The sequence below is a fragment of the Haliotis rubra genome, unplaced genomic scaffold, assembly GCF_003918875.1.
Source record: "Haliotis rubra isolate DU_JTF1 unplaced genomic scaffold, ASM391887v1 Scf62, whole genome shotgun sequence".
Lineage (NCBI taxonomy): Eukaryota > Metazoa > Mollusca > Gastropoda > Lepetellida > Haliotidae > Haliotis > Haliotis rubra.
The window spans coordinates 1,108,370-1,128,740 of NW_025767324.1; the positions used below are offsets into that span (position 1 = coordinate 1,108,370).

At 45.6% G+C, this 20,371-nt stretch overlaps 2 protein-coding genes and 2 long non-coding RNA genes across 4 annotated transcripts; 2 read left to right on the top strand and 2 right to left on the bottom strand.

Annotated features, from left to right (window-relative positions):
- Positions 1 to 86: 86 nt before the first annotated feature.
- LOC124256155 lies at positions 87 to 1,112 on the top strand. The gene is made up of 2 exons (XR_006892837.1): positions 87 to 128; positions 245 to 1,112. It is a non-coding gene; the product is annotated as an uncharacterized LOC124256155 (long non-coding RNA).
- Positions 1,113 to 5,617: 4,505 nt separating this feature from the next.
- Positions 5,618 to 6,959, bottom strand: LOC124256147. Its single transcript, XM_046690103.1, has 3 exons — positions 6,938 to 6,959; positions 6,309 to 6,542; positions 5,618 to 5,886 (listed from the first exon to the last, which is right to left on the bottom strand). Exons 1-3 carry the CDS (start codon positions 6,957 to 6,959, stop codon positions 5,618 to 5,620), a joined length of 525 nt encoding a protein of 174 aa, XP_046546059.1.
- A 9,123-nt stretch (positions 6,960 to 16,082) lies between these two features.
- On the bottom strand, positions 16,083 to 17,653 carry LOC124256166 (putative odorant-binding protein A5). The gene is made up of 3 exons (XM_046690124.1): positions 17,518 to 17,653; positions 17,040 to 17,152; positions 16,083 to 16,384 (listed from the first exon to the last, which is right to left on the bottom strand). Exons 1-3 carry the CDS (start codon positions 17,553 to 17,555, stop codon positions 16,116 to 16,118), a joined length of 420 nt encoding a protein of 139 aa, XP_046546080.1. The 5' UTR covers positions 17,556 to 17,653; the 3' UTR covers positions 16,083 to 16,115.
- Positions 17,654 to 18,147: 494 nt separating this feature from the next.
- Positions 18,148 to 19,514, top strand: LOC124256208. Its single transcript, XR_006892855.1, has 3 exons — positions 18,148 to 18,179; positions 18,689 to 18,690; positions 19,355 to 19,514. It is a non-coding gene; the product is annotated as an uncharacterized LOC124256208 (long non-coding RNA).
- The last annotated feature ends 857 nt before the right edge of the window (positions 19,515 to 20,371 follow it).

The following is a 20,371-nucleotide window of genomic DNA, read 5'->3' on the forward strand; positions in this document are numbered from 1 at the left end:
TTTTTCTTGGGTGCTCACAAATTATAGAAAGACCTGAAGAAATGGGTGTTGTGGTCGCACTTAAAAATGTCAAAAGATTCTGCCTCCTTTATTTGAAGAGGTAACGGGTTCCATAAAGTGGCTGCCAAGTAGGCAAAGGATCTACATCCAAACTTTTTCAGATTGCACTTTGGTACTTCAAGTAGATGATGGTCGGAAGATCGAAGTGGTACATATTTGTGAATGAGATCATTGAAAAGTGGAGGAGCTGACTGATGATAGCAATTGTAGACATGTGTCAAAATTTTGAATTGAATGGCAGTTAGTCCAACGTTTGAGTTGGTTTATGAATTTGTTGGATATATGACTGGTTCTCGCTTGATGTGTCTTCCAAAGGGCCCGAGCCTAGTCTCTCTTTAACATTAACAACTGACAAGACGCCTTGTATCAATACTAATCCGAGTGCCTTGAGTCCGTGACCACAAAGCTGTGAAGTGCCTGGACACATTATAAATGTATCGTAAGTACTTCACGTGTCCTTCACAGATACACAAACCGGCCGTAGTACCACGCCAGGCCCACGTGACCTTGTGGAGTTCTGTCATGTGTCGTGACAGGACTGGCTTTGATGGTGGGGATTGTTTTGTTTTCAAATGCTTCCATGAGCGTTATTTTTTTTTAAGTGATATATGGACATGCTGAGGATCTGTCACAGTGCAGTTTTTGACTGTCTGGACCGGGGATAAGGTATGACGCATGTCTGTTTTTGTCCTTGTGGCGCTGTGTTGGAGCTCTGCGTACAGTACATCTGGGCTCCACGGGTCATTTATCTGACCACCAAGCCTGATGCAGAGGCGCACAAGATTCAGAAACCGGATAGTGACTCACGTCACAATTGACTTGCTGATTATTCCTGGAATAACAGTTCATCCGATTTGTTGATAAAGAGTCCATATTACACAATATGTATCTTATCTTGTTCCCAAGATGTACTTAATCACAACAAGTAATCTTATGATAGGTGAATAACTAACACACATGGGCCTTGGGGAAGCCCAGACTTAAGCTGGTTTTATTGTGCCAGCTCAGTGGGGGGTAATTGAATATCTAACTCATTAAAGGTTTGAACTTTGTAATTTTGAATTTGTTTTCCCTTATGTATAATTTGGTTAGGGGAGGTAACTCTGACCACCTGATTCAGGTGATTCAGGTATCCGAAAATACGTTCATCCGAACAACATCTAAATAAACGCAGGTTCGACTGTAGAAGGTACGGGCATCTCTGTTTCCTTAAACAATTGTTTACAACGTGTCATATATGGTCTACGTTATCGTAAAATTCCTTATATGAACTGTTGGCATTTAAATCCTGAAATGCATAACATTTGTTAAGAGTATGGTTTTACGCCGCTTTTAGCAATGTTCCAGCAATATCGCGGTGGGGGACACCCCAAATGGGTTTCACACATTTTACCCATGTGGGGAATACAACTCGGGTCTTCGGCATGACGAGAGAACGCTTCAACAACTAGGCTACCCCACCACCCCGCATTTGTTAAGACCTTACCTTAATACTTAAACAGGTTACTGACATTACTTACTGTTGAAACACGGTCGTTATCGTGTTCAGCATGTAAAGGGAGGTAATCAAAAGTGAAAACATGGTTCAAGCTGTAAAACGGGGAATGGATTGGATCAAATATTGTTCGTATTGTTTCAAACATGTTGATTAAATATTCAGAGGAAAATATTTTATAATGACGTCATTTCCTGATTTCGTGTTCATGTTTCGCATTTTCTTGTAGTTATCTGGGCGACGGGGTAGCCTAGTGGTTAAAACGTTCTCCCGTCACGCCAAAGGCTCGGGTTCGATTCGCCACATGTACATAATGTGTGAAGCCAATTACTGGTGTCACCCGCCGTTATTTTGTTGGAATATTGCTGAAAAGCAGAGTAAAAATAAACTCACTCCCTCATTCATAGGTTATCTGATACAGTTCCCACCTAAATATAAAATTGAAGGCAAAGTTCTCAATGAAAATATTTCATCTCGAATTATATGAATTGTTTAACCCATTTTTCTTAAAATAAAAAACCCACACCCAAACACATCTCAACCATAAAACAAAATAGATTTACGTCGGCGTTATTTCAGCCATATTTAGGGCGGTGGGGAGCCTAGTAGTTAATGCGTTCGCTCGTCACGCTGAAGACCCGAGTTCGATTCCCTACATAGATACAATGTGTGAAGCCCATTTCTCGTGTCCCCCGCCGCGATATTGCTGGAACATTGCTAAAAGCGGCGTAAAACTAAACTCACTCACTCACTCACTCAGACATATTTAGACCAAATCTCGTTACTCGTACTTGGTGTTTCGAGGGCAATAATAACCGAACAAGCCCGTGATGTTCTTCACTTGTTCGGTTCTGTTAGCTTGCTTGTACAGTAGCGCCAGAAACATGTTCTTTGTAGCATGTGGCATTGGGGGCATGTATTCCACGAGGACATGGCCGGATGAGATGTTTTCGACGTGGATGTTGACAACAAGCCAGTGAACGTTGGAGTTTGGGGTGGTAGTATTCAACTCCTTTGTCGGGTCGATCAGCATCAGCGTGAAGAACTGACCTGTTAGACGACAATAGCATATATAAAATCAGCTGAAGATGTACGACGGTGGCCTGAAAATATGGACCAGGCAATCCAGTGATTGAAATTATGGGCAACAGTCCACGTCGTCGTAGTATATTGACATGTAATATGAACTAGTCGTAAGCGTGTGTTACAGTATGGGAGATACGTCGGCGTTATTTCAGCCATATTAAGGGGCGGTGGGGAGCCTAGTGGTTAATGCGTTCGCTCGTCACGCTGAAGACCCGAGTTCGATTCCCCACATAGATACAATGTGTGAAGCTCATTTCTGGTTTCACCCCTCCGCGATATTGCTGGAACATTGCTAAAAGCGGCGTAAAACTAAGCTCACTCACTCACTCAGCCATATTTGACCAAATCTCGTTACTCGTACTTGGTGCTTCGAGGGCAATCATAACCGAACAAGCCCGTGATGTTCTTCACTTGTTCGGTTCTGTTAGCTTGCTTGTACAGTAGCGCCAGAAACATGTTCTTTGTAGCATGTGGCATTGGGGGCATGTATTCCACGAGGACATGGCCGGATGAGATGTTTTCGGCGTGGATGTTGACAACAAGCCAGTGAACGTTGGAGTTTGGGGTGGTAGTATTCAACTCCTTTGTCGGGTCGATCAGCATCAGCGTGAAGAACTGACCTGTTAGACGACAATAGCATATATAAAATCAGCTGAAGATGTACGACGGCGGCCTGAAAATATGGACCAGGCAATCCAGTGATTGAAATTATGAGCAACGGTCCACGTCGTCGTAGTATATTGACATGTAATAAGAACTAGTCGAAAGCGTGTGTTACCGTATGGGAGATATGTCGGCGTTATTTCAGCCATATTTAGGGGCGGTGGGGAGCCTAGTGGTTAATGCGTTCGCTCGTCACGCTGAAGACCCGAGTTCGATTCCCTACATAGATACAATGTGTGAAGCCCATTTCTGGTGTCCCCCCGCCGCGATATTGCTGGAACATTGCTAAAAGCGGCGTAAAACTAAACTCACTCACTCACTCAGCCATATTTAGACCAAATCTCGTTACTCGTACTTGGTGCTTCGAGGGCAATCATAACCGAACAAGCCCGTGATGTTCTTCACTTGTTCGGTTCTGTTAGCTTGCTTGTACAGTAGCGCCAGAAACATGTTCTTTGTAGCATGTGGCATTGGGGGCATGTATTCCACGAGGACATGGCCGGATGAGATGTTTTCGGCGTGGATGTTGACAACAAGCCAGTGAACGTTGGAGTTTGGGGTGGTAGTATTCAACTCCTTTGTCGGGTCGATCAGCATCAGCGTGAAGAACTGACCTGTTAGACGACAATAGCATATATAAAATCAGCTGAAGATGTACGACGGCGGCCTGAAAATATGGACCAGGCAATCCAGTGATTGAAATTATGGGCAACGGTCCACGTCGTCGTAGTATATTGACATGTAATAAGAACTAGTCGAAGCGTGTGTTACCGTATGGGAGATATGTCGGCGTTATTTCAGCCATATTTAGGGCGGTGGGGAGCCTAGTGGTTAATGCGTTCGCTCGTCACGCTGAAGACCCGAGTTCGATTCCCTACATAGATACAATGTGTGAAGCCCATTTCTCGTGTCACCCCTCCGCGATATTGCTGGAACATTGCTAAAAGCGGCGTAAAACTAAGCTCACTCACTCACTCAGCCATATTTAGACCAAATCTCGTTACTCGTACTTGGTGCTTCGAGGGCAATCATAACCGAACAAGCCCGTGATGTTCTTCACTTGTTCGGTTCTGTTAGCTTGCTTGTACAGTAGCGCCAGAAACATGTTCTTTGTAGCATGTGGCATTGGGGGCATGTATTCCACGAGGACATGGCCGGATGAGATGTTTTCGGCGTGGATGTTGACAACAAGCCAGTGAACGTTGGAGTTTGGGGTGGTAGTATTCAACTCCTTTGTCGGGTCGATCAGCATCAGCGTGAAGAACTGACCTGTTAGACGACAATAGCATATATAAAATCAGCTGAAGATGTACGACGGCGGCCTGAAAATATGGACCAGGCAATCCAGTGATTGAAATTATGGGCAACGGTCCACGTCGTCGTAGTATATTGACATGTAATATGAACTAGTCGTAAGGCGTGTGTTACCGTATGGGAGATATGTCGGCGTTATTTCAGCCATATTTAGGGCGGTGGGGAGCCTAGTGGTTAATGCGTTCGCTCGTCACGCTGAAGACCCGAGTTCGATTCCCTACATAGATACAATGTGTGAAGCCCATTTCTGGTGTCACCCCTCCGCGATATTGCTGGAACATTGCTAAAAGCGGCGTAAAACTAAGCTCACTCACTCACTCAGCCATATTTAGACCAAATCTCGTTACTCGTACTTGGTGCTTCGAGGGCAATCATAACCGAACAAGCCCGTGATGTTCTTCACTTGTTCGGTTCTGTTAGCTTGCTTGTACAGTAGCGCCAGAAACATGTTCTTTGTAGCATGTGGCATTGGGGCATGTATTCCACGAGGACATGGCCGGATGAGATGTTTTCGGCGTGGATGTTGACAACAAGCCAGTGAACGTTGGAGTTTGGGGTGGTAGTATTCAACTCCTTTGTCGGGTCGATCAGCATCAGCGTGAAGAACTGACCTGTTAGACGACAATAGCATATATAAAATCAGCTGAAGATGTACGACGGCGGCCTGAAAATATGGACCAGGCAATCCAGTGATTGAAATTATGAGCAACGGTCCACGTCATCGTAGTATATTGACATGTAATAAGAACTAGTCGTGAGCGTGTGTTACCGTATGGGAGATACGTCGGCGTTATTTCAGCCATATTTAGGGGCGGTGGGGAGCCTAGTGGTTAATGCGTTCACTCGTCACGCTGAAGACCCGAGTTCGATTCCCTACATAGATACAATGTGTGAAGCCCATTTCTGGTGTCACCCCTCCGCGATATTGCTGGAACATTGCTAAAAGCGGCGTAAAACTAAGCTCACTCACTCACTCAGCCATATTTAGACCAAATCTCGTTACTCGTACTTGGTGCTTCGAGGGCAATCATAACCGAACAAGCCCGTGATGTTCTTCACTTGTTCGGTTCTGTTAGCTTGCTTGTACAGTAGCGCCAGAAACATGTTCTTTGTAGCATGTGGCATTGGGGGCATGTATTCCACGAGGACATCGCCAGATGAGATGTTTTCGGCGTGGATGTTGACAACAAGCCAGTGAACGTTGGAGTTTGGGGTGGTAGTATTCAACTCCTTTGTCGGGTCGATCAGCATCAGCGTGAAGATTTGACCTGTTAGACGACAATAGCATATATAAAATCAGCTGAAGATGTACGACGGCGGCCTGAAAATATGGACCAGGCAATCCAGTGATTGAAATTATGGGCAACGGTCCACGTCGTCGTAGTATATTGACATGTAATAAGAACTAGTCGTAAGCGTGTGTTACAGTATGGGAGATACGTCGGCGTTATTTCAGCCATATTTAGGGGCGGTGGGGAGCCTAGTGGTTAATGCGTTCGCTCGTCACGCTGAAGACCCGAGTTCGATTCCCTACATAGATACAATGTGTGAAGCCCATTTCTCGTGTCACCCCTCCGCGATATTGCTGGAACATTGCTAAAAGCGGCGTAAAACTAAGCTCACTCACTCACTCAGCCATATTTGACCAAATCTCGTTACTCGTACTTGGTGCTTCGAGGGCAATCATAACCGAACAAGCCCGTGATGTTCTTCACTTGTTCGGTTCTGTTAGCTTGCTTGTACAGTAGCGCCAGAAACATGTTCTTTGTAGCATGTGGCATTGGGGGCATGTATTCCACGAGGACATGGCCGGATGAGATGTTTTCGGCGTGGATGTTGACAACAAGCCAGTGAACGTTGGAGTTTGGGGTGGTAGTATTCAACTCCTTTGTCGGGTCGATCAGCATCAGCGTGAAGAACTGACCTGTTAGACGACAATAGCATATATAAAATCAGCTGAAGATGTACGACGGCGGCCTGAAAATATGGACCAGGCAATCCAGTGATTGAAATTATGGGCAACGGTCCACGTCGTCGTAGTATATTGACATGTAATAAGAACTAGTCGAAAGCGTGTGTTACCGTATGGGAGATATGTCGGCGTTATTTCAGCCATATTTAGGGCGGTGGGGAGCCTAGTGGTTAATGCGTTCGCTCGTCACGCTGAAGACCCGAGTTCGATTCCCTACATAGATACAATGTGTGAAGCCCATTTCTGGTGTCACCCTCCGCGATATTGCTGGAACATTGCTAAAAGCGGCGTAAAACTAAGCTCACTCACTCACTCAGCCATATTTGACCAAATCTCGTTACTCGTACTTGGTGCTTCGAGGGCAATCATAACCGAACAAGCCCGTGATGTTCTTCACTTGTTCGGTTCTGTTAGCTTGCTTGTACAGTAGCGCCAGAAACATGTTCTTTGTAGCATGTGGCATTGGGGCATGTATTCCACGAGGACATGGCCGGATGAGATGTTTTCGGCGTGGATGTTGACAACAAGCCAGTGAACGTTGGAGTTTGGGGTGGTAGTATTCAACTCCTTTGTCGGGTCGATCAGCATCAGCGTGAAGAACTGACCTGTTAGACGACAATAGCATATATAAAATCAGCTGAAGATGTACGACGGCGGCCTGAAAATATGGACCAGGCAATCCAGTGATTGAAATTATGAGCAACGGTCCACGTCATCGTAGTATATTGACATGTAATATGAACTAGTCGTAGCGTGTGTTACAGTATGGGAGATATGTCGGCGTTATTTCAGCCATATTTAGGGGCGGTGGGGAGCCTAGTGGTTAATGCGTTCGCTCGTCACGCTGAAGACCCGAGTTCGATTCCCTACATAGATACAATGTGTGAAGCCCATTTCTGGTGTCACCCCTCCGCGATATTGCTGGAACATTGCTAAAAGCGGCGTAAAACTAAGCTCACTCACTCACTCAGCCATATTTAGACCAAATCTCGTTACTCGTACTTGGTGCTTCGAGGGCAATCATAACCGAACAAGCCCGTGATGTTCTTCACTTGTTCGGTTCTGTTAGCTTGCTTGTACAGTAGCGCCAGAAACATGTTCTTTGTAGCATGTGGCATTGGGGCATGTATTCCACGAGGACATGGCCGGATGAGATGTTTTCGGCGTGGATGTTGACAACAAGCCAGTGAACGTTGGAGTTTGGGGTGGTAGTATTCAACTCCTTTGTCGGGTCGATCAGCATCAGCGTGAAGAACTGACCTGTTAGACGACAATAGCATATATAAAATCAGCTGAAGATGTACGACGGCGGCCTGAAAATATGGACCAGGCAATCCAGTGATTGAAATTATGGGCAACGGTCCACGTCGTCGTAGTATATTGACATGTAATAAGAACTAGTCGAAAGCGTGTGTTACCGTATGGGAGATATGTCGGCGTTATTTCAGCCATATTTAGGGGCGGTGGGGAGCCTAGTGGTTAATGCGTTCGCTCGTCACGCTGAAGACCCGAGTTCGATTCCCTACATAGATACAATGTGTGAAGCCCATTTCTCGTGTCACCCCTCCGCGATATTGCTGGAACATTGCTAAAAGCGGCGTAAAACTAAGCTCACTCACTCACTCAGCCATATTTAGACCAAATCTCGTTACTCGTACTTGGTGCTTCGAGGGCAATCATAACCGAACAAGCCCGTGATGTTCTTCACTTGTTCGGTTCTGTTAGCTTGCTTGTACAGTAGCGCCAGAAACATGTTCTTTGTAGCATGTGGCATTGGGGGCATGTATTCCACGAGGACATGGCCGGATGAGATGTTTTCGGCGTGGATGTTGACAACAAGCCAGTGAACGTTGGAGTTTGGGGTGGTAGTATTCAACTCCTTTGTCGGGTCGATCAGCATCAGCGTGAAGAACTGACCTGTTAGACGACAATAGCATATATAAAATCAGCTGAAGATGTACGACGGCGGCCTGAAAATATGGACCAGGCAATCCAGTGATTGAAATTATGGGCAACGGTCCACGTCGTCGTAGTATATTGACATGTAATATGAACTAGTCGTAAGCGTGTGTTACAGTATGGGAGATACGTCGGCGTTATTTCAGCCATATTTAGGGGCGGTGGGGAGCCTAGTGGTTAATGCGTTCGCTCGTCACGCTGAAGACCCGAGTTCGATTCCCTACATAGATACAATGTGTGAAGCCCATTTCTGGTGTCACCCCTCCGCGATATTGCTGGAACATTGCTAAAAGCGGCGTAAAACTAAGCTCACTCACTCACTCAGCCATATTTAGACCAAATCTCGTTACTCGTACTTGGTGCTTCGAGGGCAATCATAACCGAACAAGCCCGTGATGTTCTTCACTTGTTCGGTTCTGTTAGCTTGCTTGTACAGTAGCGCCAGAAACATGTTCTTTGTAGCATGTGGCATTGGGGGCATGTATTCCACGAGGACATGGCCGGATGAGATGTTTTCGGCGTGGATGTTGACAACAAGCCAGTGAACGTTGGAGTTTGGGGTGGTAGTATTCAACTCCTTTGTCGGGTCGATCAGCATCAGCGTGAAGAACTGACCTGTTAGACGACAATAGCATATATAAAATCAGCTGAAGATGTACGACGGCGGCCTGAAAATATGGACCAGGCAATCCAGTGATTGAAATTATGGGCAACGGTCCACGTCGTCGTAGTATATTGACATGTAATAAGAACTAGTCGAAAGCGTGTGTTACCGTATGGGAGATATGTCGGCGTTATTTCAGCCATATTTAGGGGCGGTGGGGAGCCTAGTGGTTAATGCGTTCGCTCGTCACGCTGAAGACCCGAGTTCGATTCCCTACATAGATACAATGTGTGAAGCCCATTTCTCGTGTCACCCCTCCGCGATATTGCTGGAACATTGCTAAAAGCGGCGTAAAACTAAGCTCACTCACTCACTCAGCCATATTTGACCAAATCTCGTTACTCGTACTTGGTGCTTCGAGGGCAATCATAACCGAACAAGCCCGTGATGTTCTTCACTTGTTCGGTTCTGTTAGCTTGCTTGTACAGTAGCGCCAGAAACATGTTCTTTGTAGCATGTGGCATTGGGGGCATGTATTCCACGAGGACATGGCCGGATGAGATGTTTTCGGCGTGGATGTTGACAACAAGCCAGTGAACGTTGGAGTTTGGGGTGGTAGTATTCAACTCCTTTGTCGGGTCGATCAGCATCAGCGTGAAGAACTGACCTGTTAGACGACAATAGCATATATAAAATCAGCTGAAGATGTACGACGGCGGCCTGAAAATATGGACCAGGCAATCCAGTGATTGAAATTATGAGCAACGGTCCACGTCATCGTAGTATATTGACATGTAATATGAACTAGTCGTAAGCGTGTGTTACCGTATGGGAGATACGTCGGCGTTATTTCAGTCATATTTAGGGGCGGTGGGGAGCCTAGTGGTTAATACGTTCGCTCGTCACGCTGAAGACCCGAGTTCGATTCCCTACATAGATACAATGTGTGAAGCCCATTTCTGGTGTCACCCCTCCGCGATATTGCTGGAACATTGCTAAAAGCGGCGTAAAACTAAGCTCACTCACTCACTCAGCCATATTTAGACCAAATCTCGTTACTCGTACTTGGTGCTTCGAGGGCAATCATAACCGAACAAGCCCGTGATGTTCTTCACTTGTTCGGTTCTGTTAGCTTGTTTGTACAGTAGCGCCAGAAACATGTTCTTTGTAGCATGTGGCATTGGGGCATGTATTCCACGAGGACATGGCCAGATGAGATGTTTTCGGCGTGGATGTTGACAACAAGCCAGTGAACGTTGGAGTTTGGGGTGGTAGTATTCAACTCCTTTGTCGGGTCGATCAGCATCAGCGTGAAGAACTGACCTGTTAGACGACAATAGCATATATAAAATCAGCTGAAGATGTACGACGGCGGCCTGAAAATATGGACCAGGCAATCCAGTGATTGAAATTATGGGCAACGGTCCACGTCGTCGTAGTATATTGACATGTAATAAGAACTAGTCGAAAGCGTGTGTTACCGTATGGGAGATATGTCGGCGTTATTTCAGCCATATTTAGGGCGGTGGGGAGCCTAGTGGTTAATGCGTTCGCTCGTCACGCTGAAGACCCGAGTTCGATTCCCTACATAGATACAATGTGTGAAGCCCATTTCTCGTGTCACCCCTCCGCGATATTGCTGGAACATTGCTAAAAGCGGCGTAAAACTAAGCTCACTCACTCACTCAGCCATATTTGACCAAATCTCGTTACTCGTACTTGGTGCTTCGAGGGCAATCATAACCGAACAAGCCCGTGATGTTCTTCACTTGTTCGGTTCTGTTAGCTTGCTTGTACAGTAGCGCCAGAAACATGTTCTTTGTAGCATGTGGCATTGGGGGCATGTATTCCACGAGGACATGGCCGGATGAGATGTTTTCGGCGTGGATGTTGACAACAAGCCAGTGAACGTTGGAGTTTGGGGTGGTAGTATTCAACTCCTTTGTCGGGTCGATCAGCATCAGCGTGAAGAACTGACCTGTTAGACGACAATAGCATATATAAAATCAGCTGAAGATGTACGACGGCGGCCTGAAAATATGGACCAGGCAATCCAGTGATTGAAATTATGAGCAACGGTCCACGTCATCGTAGTATATTGACATGTAATATGAACTAGTCGTAAGCGTGTGTTACCGTATGGGAGATACGTCGGCGTTATTTCAGTCATATTTAGGGGCGGTGGGGAGCCTAGTGGTTAATACGTTCGCTCGTCACGCTGAAGACCCGAGTTCGATTCCCTACATAGATACAATGTGTGAAGCCCATTTCTGGTGTCACCCCTCCGCGATATTGCTGGAACATTGCTAAAAGCGGCGTAAAACTAAGCTCACTCACTCACTCAGCCATATTTGACCAAATCTCGTTACTCGTACTTGGTGCTTCGAAGGCAATCATAACCGAACAAGCCCGTGATGTTCTTCACTTGTTCGGTTCTGTTAGCTTGCTTGTACAGTAGCGCCAGAAACATGTTCTTTGTAGCATGTGGCATTGGGGGCATGTATTCCACGAGAACATCGCCAGATGAGATGTTTTTGGCGTGGATGTTGACAACAAGCCAGTGAACGTTGGAGTTTGGGGTGGTAGTATTCAACTCCTTTGTCGGGTCGATCAGCATCAGCGTGAAGATTTGACCTGTTAGACGACAATAGCATATATAAAATCAGCTGAAGATGTACGACGGCGGCCTGAAAATATGGACCAGGCAATCCAGTGATTGAAATTATGGGCAACGGTCCACGTCGTCGTAGTATATTGACATGTAATATGAACTAGTCGTAAGCGTGTGTTACAGTATTGGAGATACGTCGGCGTTATTTCAGCCATATTTAGGGGCGGTGGGGAGCCTAGTGGTTAATGCGTTCGCTCGTCACGCTGAAGACCCGAGTTCGATTCCCTACATAGATACAATGTGTGAAGCCCATTTCTGGTGTCACCCCGCCGCGATATTGCTGGAACATTGCTAAAAGCGGCGTAAAACTAAACTCACTCACTCACTCAGCCATATTTAGACCAAATCTCGTTACTCGTACTTGGTGCTTCGAGGGCAATCATAACCGAACAAGCCCGTGATGTTCTTCACTTGTTCGGTTCTGTTAGCTTGCTTGTACAGTAGCGCCAGAAACATGTTCTTTGTAGCATGTGGCATTGGGGGCATGTATTCCACGAGGACATGGCCGGATGAGATGTTTTCGGCGTGGATGTTGACAACAAGCCAGTGAACGTTGGAGTTTGGGGTGGTAGTATTCAACTCCTTTGTCGGGTCGATCAGCATCAGCGTGAAGAACTGACCTGTTAGACGACAATAGCATATATAAAATCAGCTGAAGATGTACGACGGCGGCCTGAAAATATGGACCAGGCAATCCAGTGATTGAAATTATGGGCAACGGTCCACGTCGTCGTAGTATATTGACATGTAATATGAACTAGTCGTAAGCGTGTGTTACAGTATTGGAGATACGTCGGCGTTATTTCAGCCATATTTAGGGGCGGTGGGGAGCCTAGTGGTTAATGCGTTCGTTCGTCACGCTGAAGACCCGAGTTCGATTCCCTACATAGATACAATGTGTGAAGCCCATTTCTGGTGTCACCCTCCGCGATATTGCTGGAACATTGCTAAAAGCGGCGTAAAACTAAGCTCACTCACTCACTCAGCCATATTTGACCAAATCTCGTTACTCGTACTTGGTGCTTCGAGGGCAATCATAACCGAACAAGCCCGTGATGTTCTTCACTTGTTCGGTTCTGTTAGCTTGCTTGTACAGTAGCGCCAGAAACATGTTCTTTGTAGCATGTGGCATTGGGGGCATGTATTCCACGAGGACATGGCCGGATGAGATGTTTTCGGCGTGGATGTTGACAACAAGCCAGTGAACGTTGGAGTTTGGGGTGGTAGTATTCAACTCCTTTGTCGGGTCGATCAGCATCAGCGTGAAGAACTGACCTGTTAGACGACAATAGCATATATAAAATCAGCTGAAGATGTACGACGGCGGCCTGAAAATATGGACCAGGCAATCCAGTGATTGAAATTATGGGCAACGGTCCACGTCGTCGTAGTATATTGACATGTAATAAGAACTAGTCGAAAGCGTGTGCTACCGTATGGGAGATATGTCGGCGTTATTTCAGCCATATTTAGGGGCGGTGGGGAGCCTAGTGGTTAATGCGTTCGCTCGTCACGCAGAAGACCCGAGTTCGATTCCCTACATAGATACAATGTGTGAAGCCCATTTCTCGTGTCACCCCTCCGCGATATTGCTGGAACATTGCTAAAAGCGGCGTAAAACTAAGCTCACTCACTCACTCAGCCATATTTAGACCAAATCTCGTTACTCGTACTTGGTGCTTCGAGGGCAATCATAACCGAACAAGCCCGTGATGTTCTTCACTTGTTCGGTTCTGTTAGCTTGCTTGTACAGTAGCGCCAGAAACATGTTCTTTGTAGCATGTGGCATTGGGGGCATGTATTCCACGAGGACATGGCCGGATGAGATGTTTTCGGCGTGGATGTTGACAACAAGCCAGTGAACGTTGGAGTTTGGGGTGGTAGTATTCAACTCCTTTGTCGGGTCGATCAGCATCAGCGTGAAGAACTGACCTGTTAGACGACAATAGCATATATAAAATCAGCTGAAGATGTACGACGGCGGCCTGAAAATATGGACCAGGCAATCCAGTGATTGAAATTATGGGCAACGGTCCACGTCGTCGTAGTATATTGACATGTAATATGAACTAGTCGTAAGCGTGTGTTACAGTATTGGAGATACGTCGGCGTTATTTCAGCCATATTTAGGGGCGGTGGGGAGCCTAGTGGTTAATGCGTTCGCTCGTCACGCTGAAGACCCGAGTTCGATTCCCTACATAGATACAATGTGTGAAGCCCATTTCTGGTGTCACCCCGCCGCGATATTGCTGGAACATTGCTAAAAGCGGCGTAAAACTAAGCTCACTCACTCACTCAGCCATATTTAGACCAAATCTCGTTACTCGTACTTGGTGCTTCGAGGGCAATCATAACCGAACAAGCCCGTGATGTTCTTCACTTGTTCGGTTCTGTTAGCTTGCTTGTACAGTAGCGCCAGAAACATGTTCTTTGTAGCATGTGGCATTGGGGGCATGTATTCCACGAGGACATGGCCGGATGAGATGTTTTCGGCGTGGATGTTGACAACAAGCCAGTGAACGTTGGAGTTTGGGGTGGTAGTATTCAACTCCTTTGTCGGGTCGATCAGCATCAGCGTGAAGAACTGACCTGTTAGACGACAATAGCATTTATAAAATCAGCTGAAGATGTACGACGGCGGCCTGAAAATATGGACCAGGCAATCCAGTGATTGAAATTATGGGCAACGTTCCACGTCGTCGTAGTATACTGACATGTAATATGAACTAGTCGAAAGCGTGTGTTACAGTATGGGAGATACGTCGGCGTTATTTCAGCCATATTTAGGGGCGGTGGGGAGCCTAGTGGTTAATGCGTTCGTTCGTCACGCTGAAGACCCGAGTTCGATTCCCTACATAGGTACAATGTGTGAAGCCAATTCCTCGTGTCCCCCCGCCGCGATATTGCTGGAACATTGCTAAAAGCGGCGTAAAACTAAACTCACTCACTCACTCAGCCATATTTAGACCAAATCTCGTTACTCGTACTTGGTGCTTCGAGGGCAATCATAACCGAACAAGCCCGTGATGTTCTTCACTTGTTCGGTTCTGTTAGCTTGCTTGTACAGTAGCGCCAGAAACATGTTCTTTGTACCATGGGGCATTGGGGCCATGTATTCCACGAGGACATGGCCGGATGAGATGTTTTCGGCGTGGATGTTGACAACAAGCCAGTGAACGTTGGAGTTTGGGGTGGTAGTATTCAGCTCCTTTGTCGGGTCGATCAGCATCAGCGTGAAGAACTGACCTATTAGACGACAATAGCATTTATAAAATCAGCTGAAGATGTACGACGGCGGCCTGAAAATATGGACCAGGCAATCCAGTGATTGAAATTATGGGCAACGGTCCACGTCGTCGTAGTATATTGACATGTAATATGAACTAGTCGAAAGCGTGTGTTACAGTATTGGAGATACGTCGGCGTTATTTCAGCCATATTTAGGGGCGGTGGGGAGCCTAGTGGTTAATGCGTTCGTTCGTCACGCTGAAGACCCGAGTTCGATTCCCTACATAGATACAATGTGTGAAGCCCATTTCTGGTGTCACCCCGCCGCGATATTGCTGGAACATTGCTAAAAGCGGCGTAAAACTAAGCTCACTCACTCACTCAGCCATATTTAGACCAAATCTCGTTACTCGTACTTGGTGCTTCGAGGGCAATCATAACCGAACAAGCCCGTGATGTTCTTCACTTGTTCGGTTCTGTTAGCTTGCTTGTACAGTAGCGCCAGAAACATGTTCTTTGTAGCATGTGGCATTGGGGGCATGTATTCCACGAGGACATGGCCGGATGAGATGTTTTCGGCGTGGATGTTGACAACAAGCCAGTGAACGTTGGAGTTTGGGGTGGTAGTATTCAACTCCTTTGTCGGGTCGATCAGCATCAGCGTGAAGAACTGACCTGTTAGACGACAATAGCATATATAAAATCAGCTGAAGATGTACGACGGCGGCCTGAAAATATGGACCAGGCAATCCAGTGGTTGAAATTATGGACAACGTTCCACGTCGTCGTAGTATACTGACATGTAATATGAACTAGTCGAAAGCGTGTGTTACAGTATGGGAGATACGTCGGCGTTATTTCAGCCATATTTAGGGGCGGTGGGGAGCCTAGTGGTTAATGCGTTCGTTCGTCACGCTGAAGACCCGAGTTCGATTCCCTACATAGGTACAATGTGTGAAGCCAATTCCTCGTGTCCCCCCGCCGCGATATTGCTGGAACATTGCTAAAAGCGGCGTAAAACTAAACTCACTCACTCACTCAGCCATATTTAGACCAAATCTCGTTACTCGTACTTGGTGCTTCGAGGGCAATCATAACCGAACAAGCCCGTGATGTTCTTCACTTGTTCGGTTCTGTTAGCTTGCTTGTACAGTAGCGCCAGAAACATGTTCTTTGTAGCATGTGGCATTGGGGGCATGTATTCCACGAGGACATCGCCAGATGAGATGTTTTCGGCGTGGATGTTGACAACAAGCCAGTGAACGTTGGAGTTTGGGGTGGTAGTATTCAACTCCTTTGTCGGGTCGATCAGCATCAGCGTGAAGAACTGACCTATTAGACGACAATAGCATTTATAAAATCAGCTGAAGATGTACGACGGCGGCCTGAAAATATGGACCAGGCAATCCAGTGATTGAAATTATGGGCAACGGTCCACGTCGTCGTAGTATACTGACATGTAATATGAACTAGTCAAAAGCGTGTGTTACAGTATGGGAGATACGATGACTTTAGCGCTACCACCGTCGTAAGCGTGTGTTACAGTATGGGAGATACGATGACTTTAGCGCTACCACCGTCGTAAGTGTGTGTCAAAGTATGGGAGTTACGATCACTTTAGCGCGACGACTATATTATGCATGGGTTATTATAGTAATCGAGTTACGATCACTTTAGCGCTACGGCAGTCATAAGCGTAGGTTAAAGTATAGGAGTTACGATCGTTTTAGCGCTACGACCGTCGTAAGTGTGTGTTGAAATAATGGAGTTACGATCACTTTACCGTTACGACCGTCGTAATCGACCAGTACCAATTCTTTAACAAGGAATCCCGAATGGTAGTATGTCATAAACGTTCTCCATGTTATGAATTTTAATGTTGTATGAAATACATGTAGGATCTATGCAATACTTAGCGTCACTTCATTCAGAAGAGATAAATTCAGCTACGTGTGTTGGTTGGGAAGCCAGACACGACGTGTTATACCTTCCAGGTTAGAGGAGAGGTTTCTTGGTACCAGATGAATCATGGGCTCGGTTCTCGCTTTGGCGGCCATGATGTTTCCCTTAGACCTATAATCCACGTGAAGGTTGGCGGCGCTGTAAGAGACATTATTTAACACTGATGAAGGTCATAATGATGACGATCAGAAGATACAAATACTACTACTACTACTACTACTACTACTACTACTACTACTACTACTACTACTACTACTACTACTACTTCTCAGAACACTGAGAATACTACCAGTTTCACGCCACACCATCTATACCTCACGTATGACGGCGGTGTGTTGACGGTCAAGTCTCAACCAGACAATCCGGTGATTGACAACATGAGCATCGATCTGCACAACTGGAATACGACGAGCCTGACCACCCGATCCTGTTAGTCGCATCTTAAGACAAGTATGGGTTGCTCAGGATCTGGATCTACTACTACTACTACAACGACGACCCACCCAGTCTGCATTGCGGAACAGCAGAAGGTGAAGCGCATGTCCGGGGTCACGTAGTGCAGGTCAAGTGAGATCGAGGCCTCGGCTGACAAGTTGAAGGTCACACCACCATGGCTGTCCAACAGACTTTTGATTCCTGACAACAATAGACCGGAATTCTACCTTCACTTGCTATAGTGTAAAACATACGAAATACTTTTCTGTGAAGGCGTGAGTGAGTCATCTGTTAACAGTGTTCAACCATTTCCATTGTGCATTAAGGTGGAGACCGTAAAATAGGTTTATTCTATGGTGTCTGATTAAAATGAATGAATGGATTGTTTTAAACATAGCTTTTCACATATGTGCTTTGTCGTAGCCCTTCAACTAGTTCTTGGAGTGGTTTATGCCCGGACTGTCGACAACAAGAAATAATCCGTCCAAATTACTTGTCGACAGTCCGGGAAAAGGGAGGTGATGTTCTACATGAGTGACTTCACTCCCAGTGTTCTTGAAACCAATTAAAACAGAGTGTGATATATATAGTAGACAATATATTTATTCATTCAATATAACAACATGCATGTATCATATGTCACACAATATAACATATTTGTATATATATTTCATAAAGCTCACACAATATATTTGTGCGTGTTTCATATAAATAAGTGATTTCTGCAGGTGTATTATAAGTAATAAATATATAAAAGATGAGTCCAGGTATTTCTTCTTGCCAAAACTCCTTTATATGTGCACTAAAGTAATCTGAATGTTCAGCCAAGATGAAGGAACTCTGACACATGGTCTGTGTAATTCGAGTCAGTAAGTCTGTCCTAGCGTCGATGATTCGGTAGCGACGTCTACGGACGGGATCTCTCTGCTGTCCTTGGATCTGCTGAATTTTTACTTCAGCAAATGACTGTTCTTTTTGTAGCATTCGCACAACCTCAAATACATTCGGATGTGTCTTTATAGCATACTTGTTGCTTTTGTTGTGCCAACCTTCCAAATCATTGTTAGTTTTGTGTCCATCATTTTCAAAATGATTCCAAGTTGGCAGTGTCCATGGACCTTCTACCCAGGTGATAGTAACGTAGTCCATCAGCCTACTTTCTGTGTGTGACGCCAGATGAACTGGGTGTAATGAAAGAAGCAGCCACGAAGCTGAGTATTTGGAAATACAATACTGGAGGCGTTGTGAGCTGCACCTTCAAAGTCCAACTGAAACACATCAGGAGAAAGCTGAAGTCCCTGAGTCGCTTCAGTCTGTTTCAGATAGTCAAACACTCTTGTGTAGGTCGCTTCTGTTCTGTTAGGCAAGAGTCCATAGATCAGGGGTAGCATGTGTCCTTGGTATTCAGCATGGATCGAGTAGATTTGGTCAAACAGTCGCGGTGAAGACGAGAATGTACCTTCTGCTAAGATCACATCTGCTGCAGAGAGAAGCTCCATATTCTTGCTGGTGAAGAAGAGCAAAATGTTGCCATCATCTCGTCGGTGAAGAAAGTCATCTCCTGCTTCAGTCGTTGTCCACTCATTCTCTAGATTGATGTCTGCAAGGGTCTGTGGGAGCTTAGGAACGGTCTTATGTCTTTGTCGATATATGCTGGTTCTCATGGAGTCAAAGACAGGAATGTGTTGGAGAAGGGCGTCCGGAGCAGCTGCTGGATTCTTTCTCAAGTTGCTGACTTCTTCATGGTAGATCTGGGGGATAGGCGTAGCTTTGTCAGTCTTTGCACGATGATGGAGCTTTGACTTGAACGCATCGACTTCAGTAAGATACGGAATAGCAGGATGGTTGTGACCTTGACCGACCATATTCAGCAGGTTGTTTTCTGTAACCAGATATGATGGACAGGTTGCATCTGTACATCTCCAGTATGTTTTCTGAGCTCTGCGTCTGTTGACTCTGTACTTGAATCCATTGTGGTAAAGATTCTGACCTCTATGAATGTTGTCAATCAATGTAACCCGCACCATAGCATTTGCCATTTTGACAGTGGTAACAAAATATTCATGATCTATTATATATACCCAAATGCTAAATGTTTACAACAGCATTTCGATAATCCTTCTACTCCCAATATCACAAAATAATTTGTAAGCTCTCTGTTTCTTTCCGGTTGTTGTTGCATGTTAAACTCCAAAATGGTAATCCTTCCACTCGCATAACGTAAAATAATAGTCTGTTTTTTGCAACCTTAATTCTCTTGCAAATTGTTAAAAAGACATTCTCTTTAATCAACTTAATTCATTAACTCATGATACGAGCATAGCTGTAGCCACCATAGCCATTTGCAAACCACTAAGCAAACATTCCCTTTCATTAATTAACACCGTCACGGTATGTTGACCACGTGATGTCGACACTCCGGGTTTTTTGTTTTGTCGACGGTTAGGAACATCCTATTTTTCACTTGTGAGTGGGCTTCACACATTGTACCCATGTGGGGAATCGAACGAGAGGATGCCGACATTTGATCTACAGATGCTTACGTTTTTTGTTGAAGAAGGGGCACCTGTTTAGAACACGCCCGTTTTTTCCCTTGTGTCTATGTAGATGACTCCCTGTATAGATGTTTGCCAGCGTGGGTATTGCCAGTTTATTTGCTTGCCGTCAATCAGTGTGTGTTTAAGTGTGTTGTTTAGTGCTTGTTTGTCAGTGAATGTGATTTTAAAGCCTCGGCCACAATTGTTTATGTATCTGTATTGTATGTTGTGCTGTTTGAGGCAAAGGGCGAATTTGTTGATAGAGTATGTGTGATTGAGCGGAGTGTGTGTGTTGGTGGCAAAGGCTAGTAGTATGAGCTTATTGTCTTGGGCTTGGGGTGGCTTTGTCGCATTATTTTTTGTTTGATTGTGAGCTTTCAGAGGG

What these genes read in the sequence shown, in the direction of transcription:
- LOC124256147 (XM_046690103.1), bottom strand. Translation starts at nt 6,959, where the DNA reads ATGATTGCCCTCGAAGCACCAA. An exon ending in GATTGCCCTCGAAGCACCAA is followed by an intron (nt 6,543 to 6,937) that starts GTACGAGTAACG and finishes GTCGTCTAACAG; the next exon opens with GTCAGTTCTTCACGCTGATG. An exon ending in GAACATCACGGGCTTGTTCG is followed by an intron (nt 5,887 to 6,308) that starts GTTATGATTGCC and finishes GTCGTCTAACAG; the next exon opens with GTCAAATCTTCACGCTGATG.
- LOC124256166 (XM_046690124.1), bottom strand. Translation starts at nt 17,555, where the DNA reads ATGCGCTTCACCTTCTGCTGTTCCGCAATGCAGACTGG. An exon ending in TGTTCCGCAATGCAGACTGG is followed by an intron (nt 17,153 to 17,517) that starts GTGGGTCGTCGT and finishes TGTCTCTTACAG; the next exon opens with CGCCGCCAACCTTCACGTGG. An exon ending in CCTCTCCTCTAACCTGGAAG is followed by an intron (nt 16,385 to 17,039) that starts GTATAACACGTC and finishes GTCGTCTAATAG; the next exon opens with GTCAGTTCTTCACGCTGATG.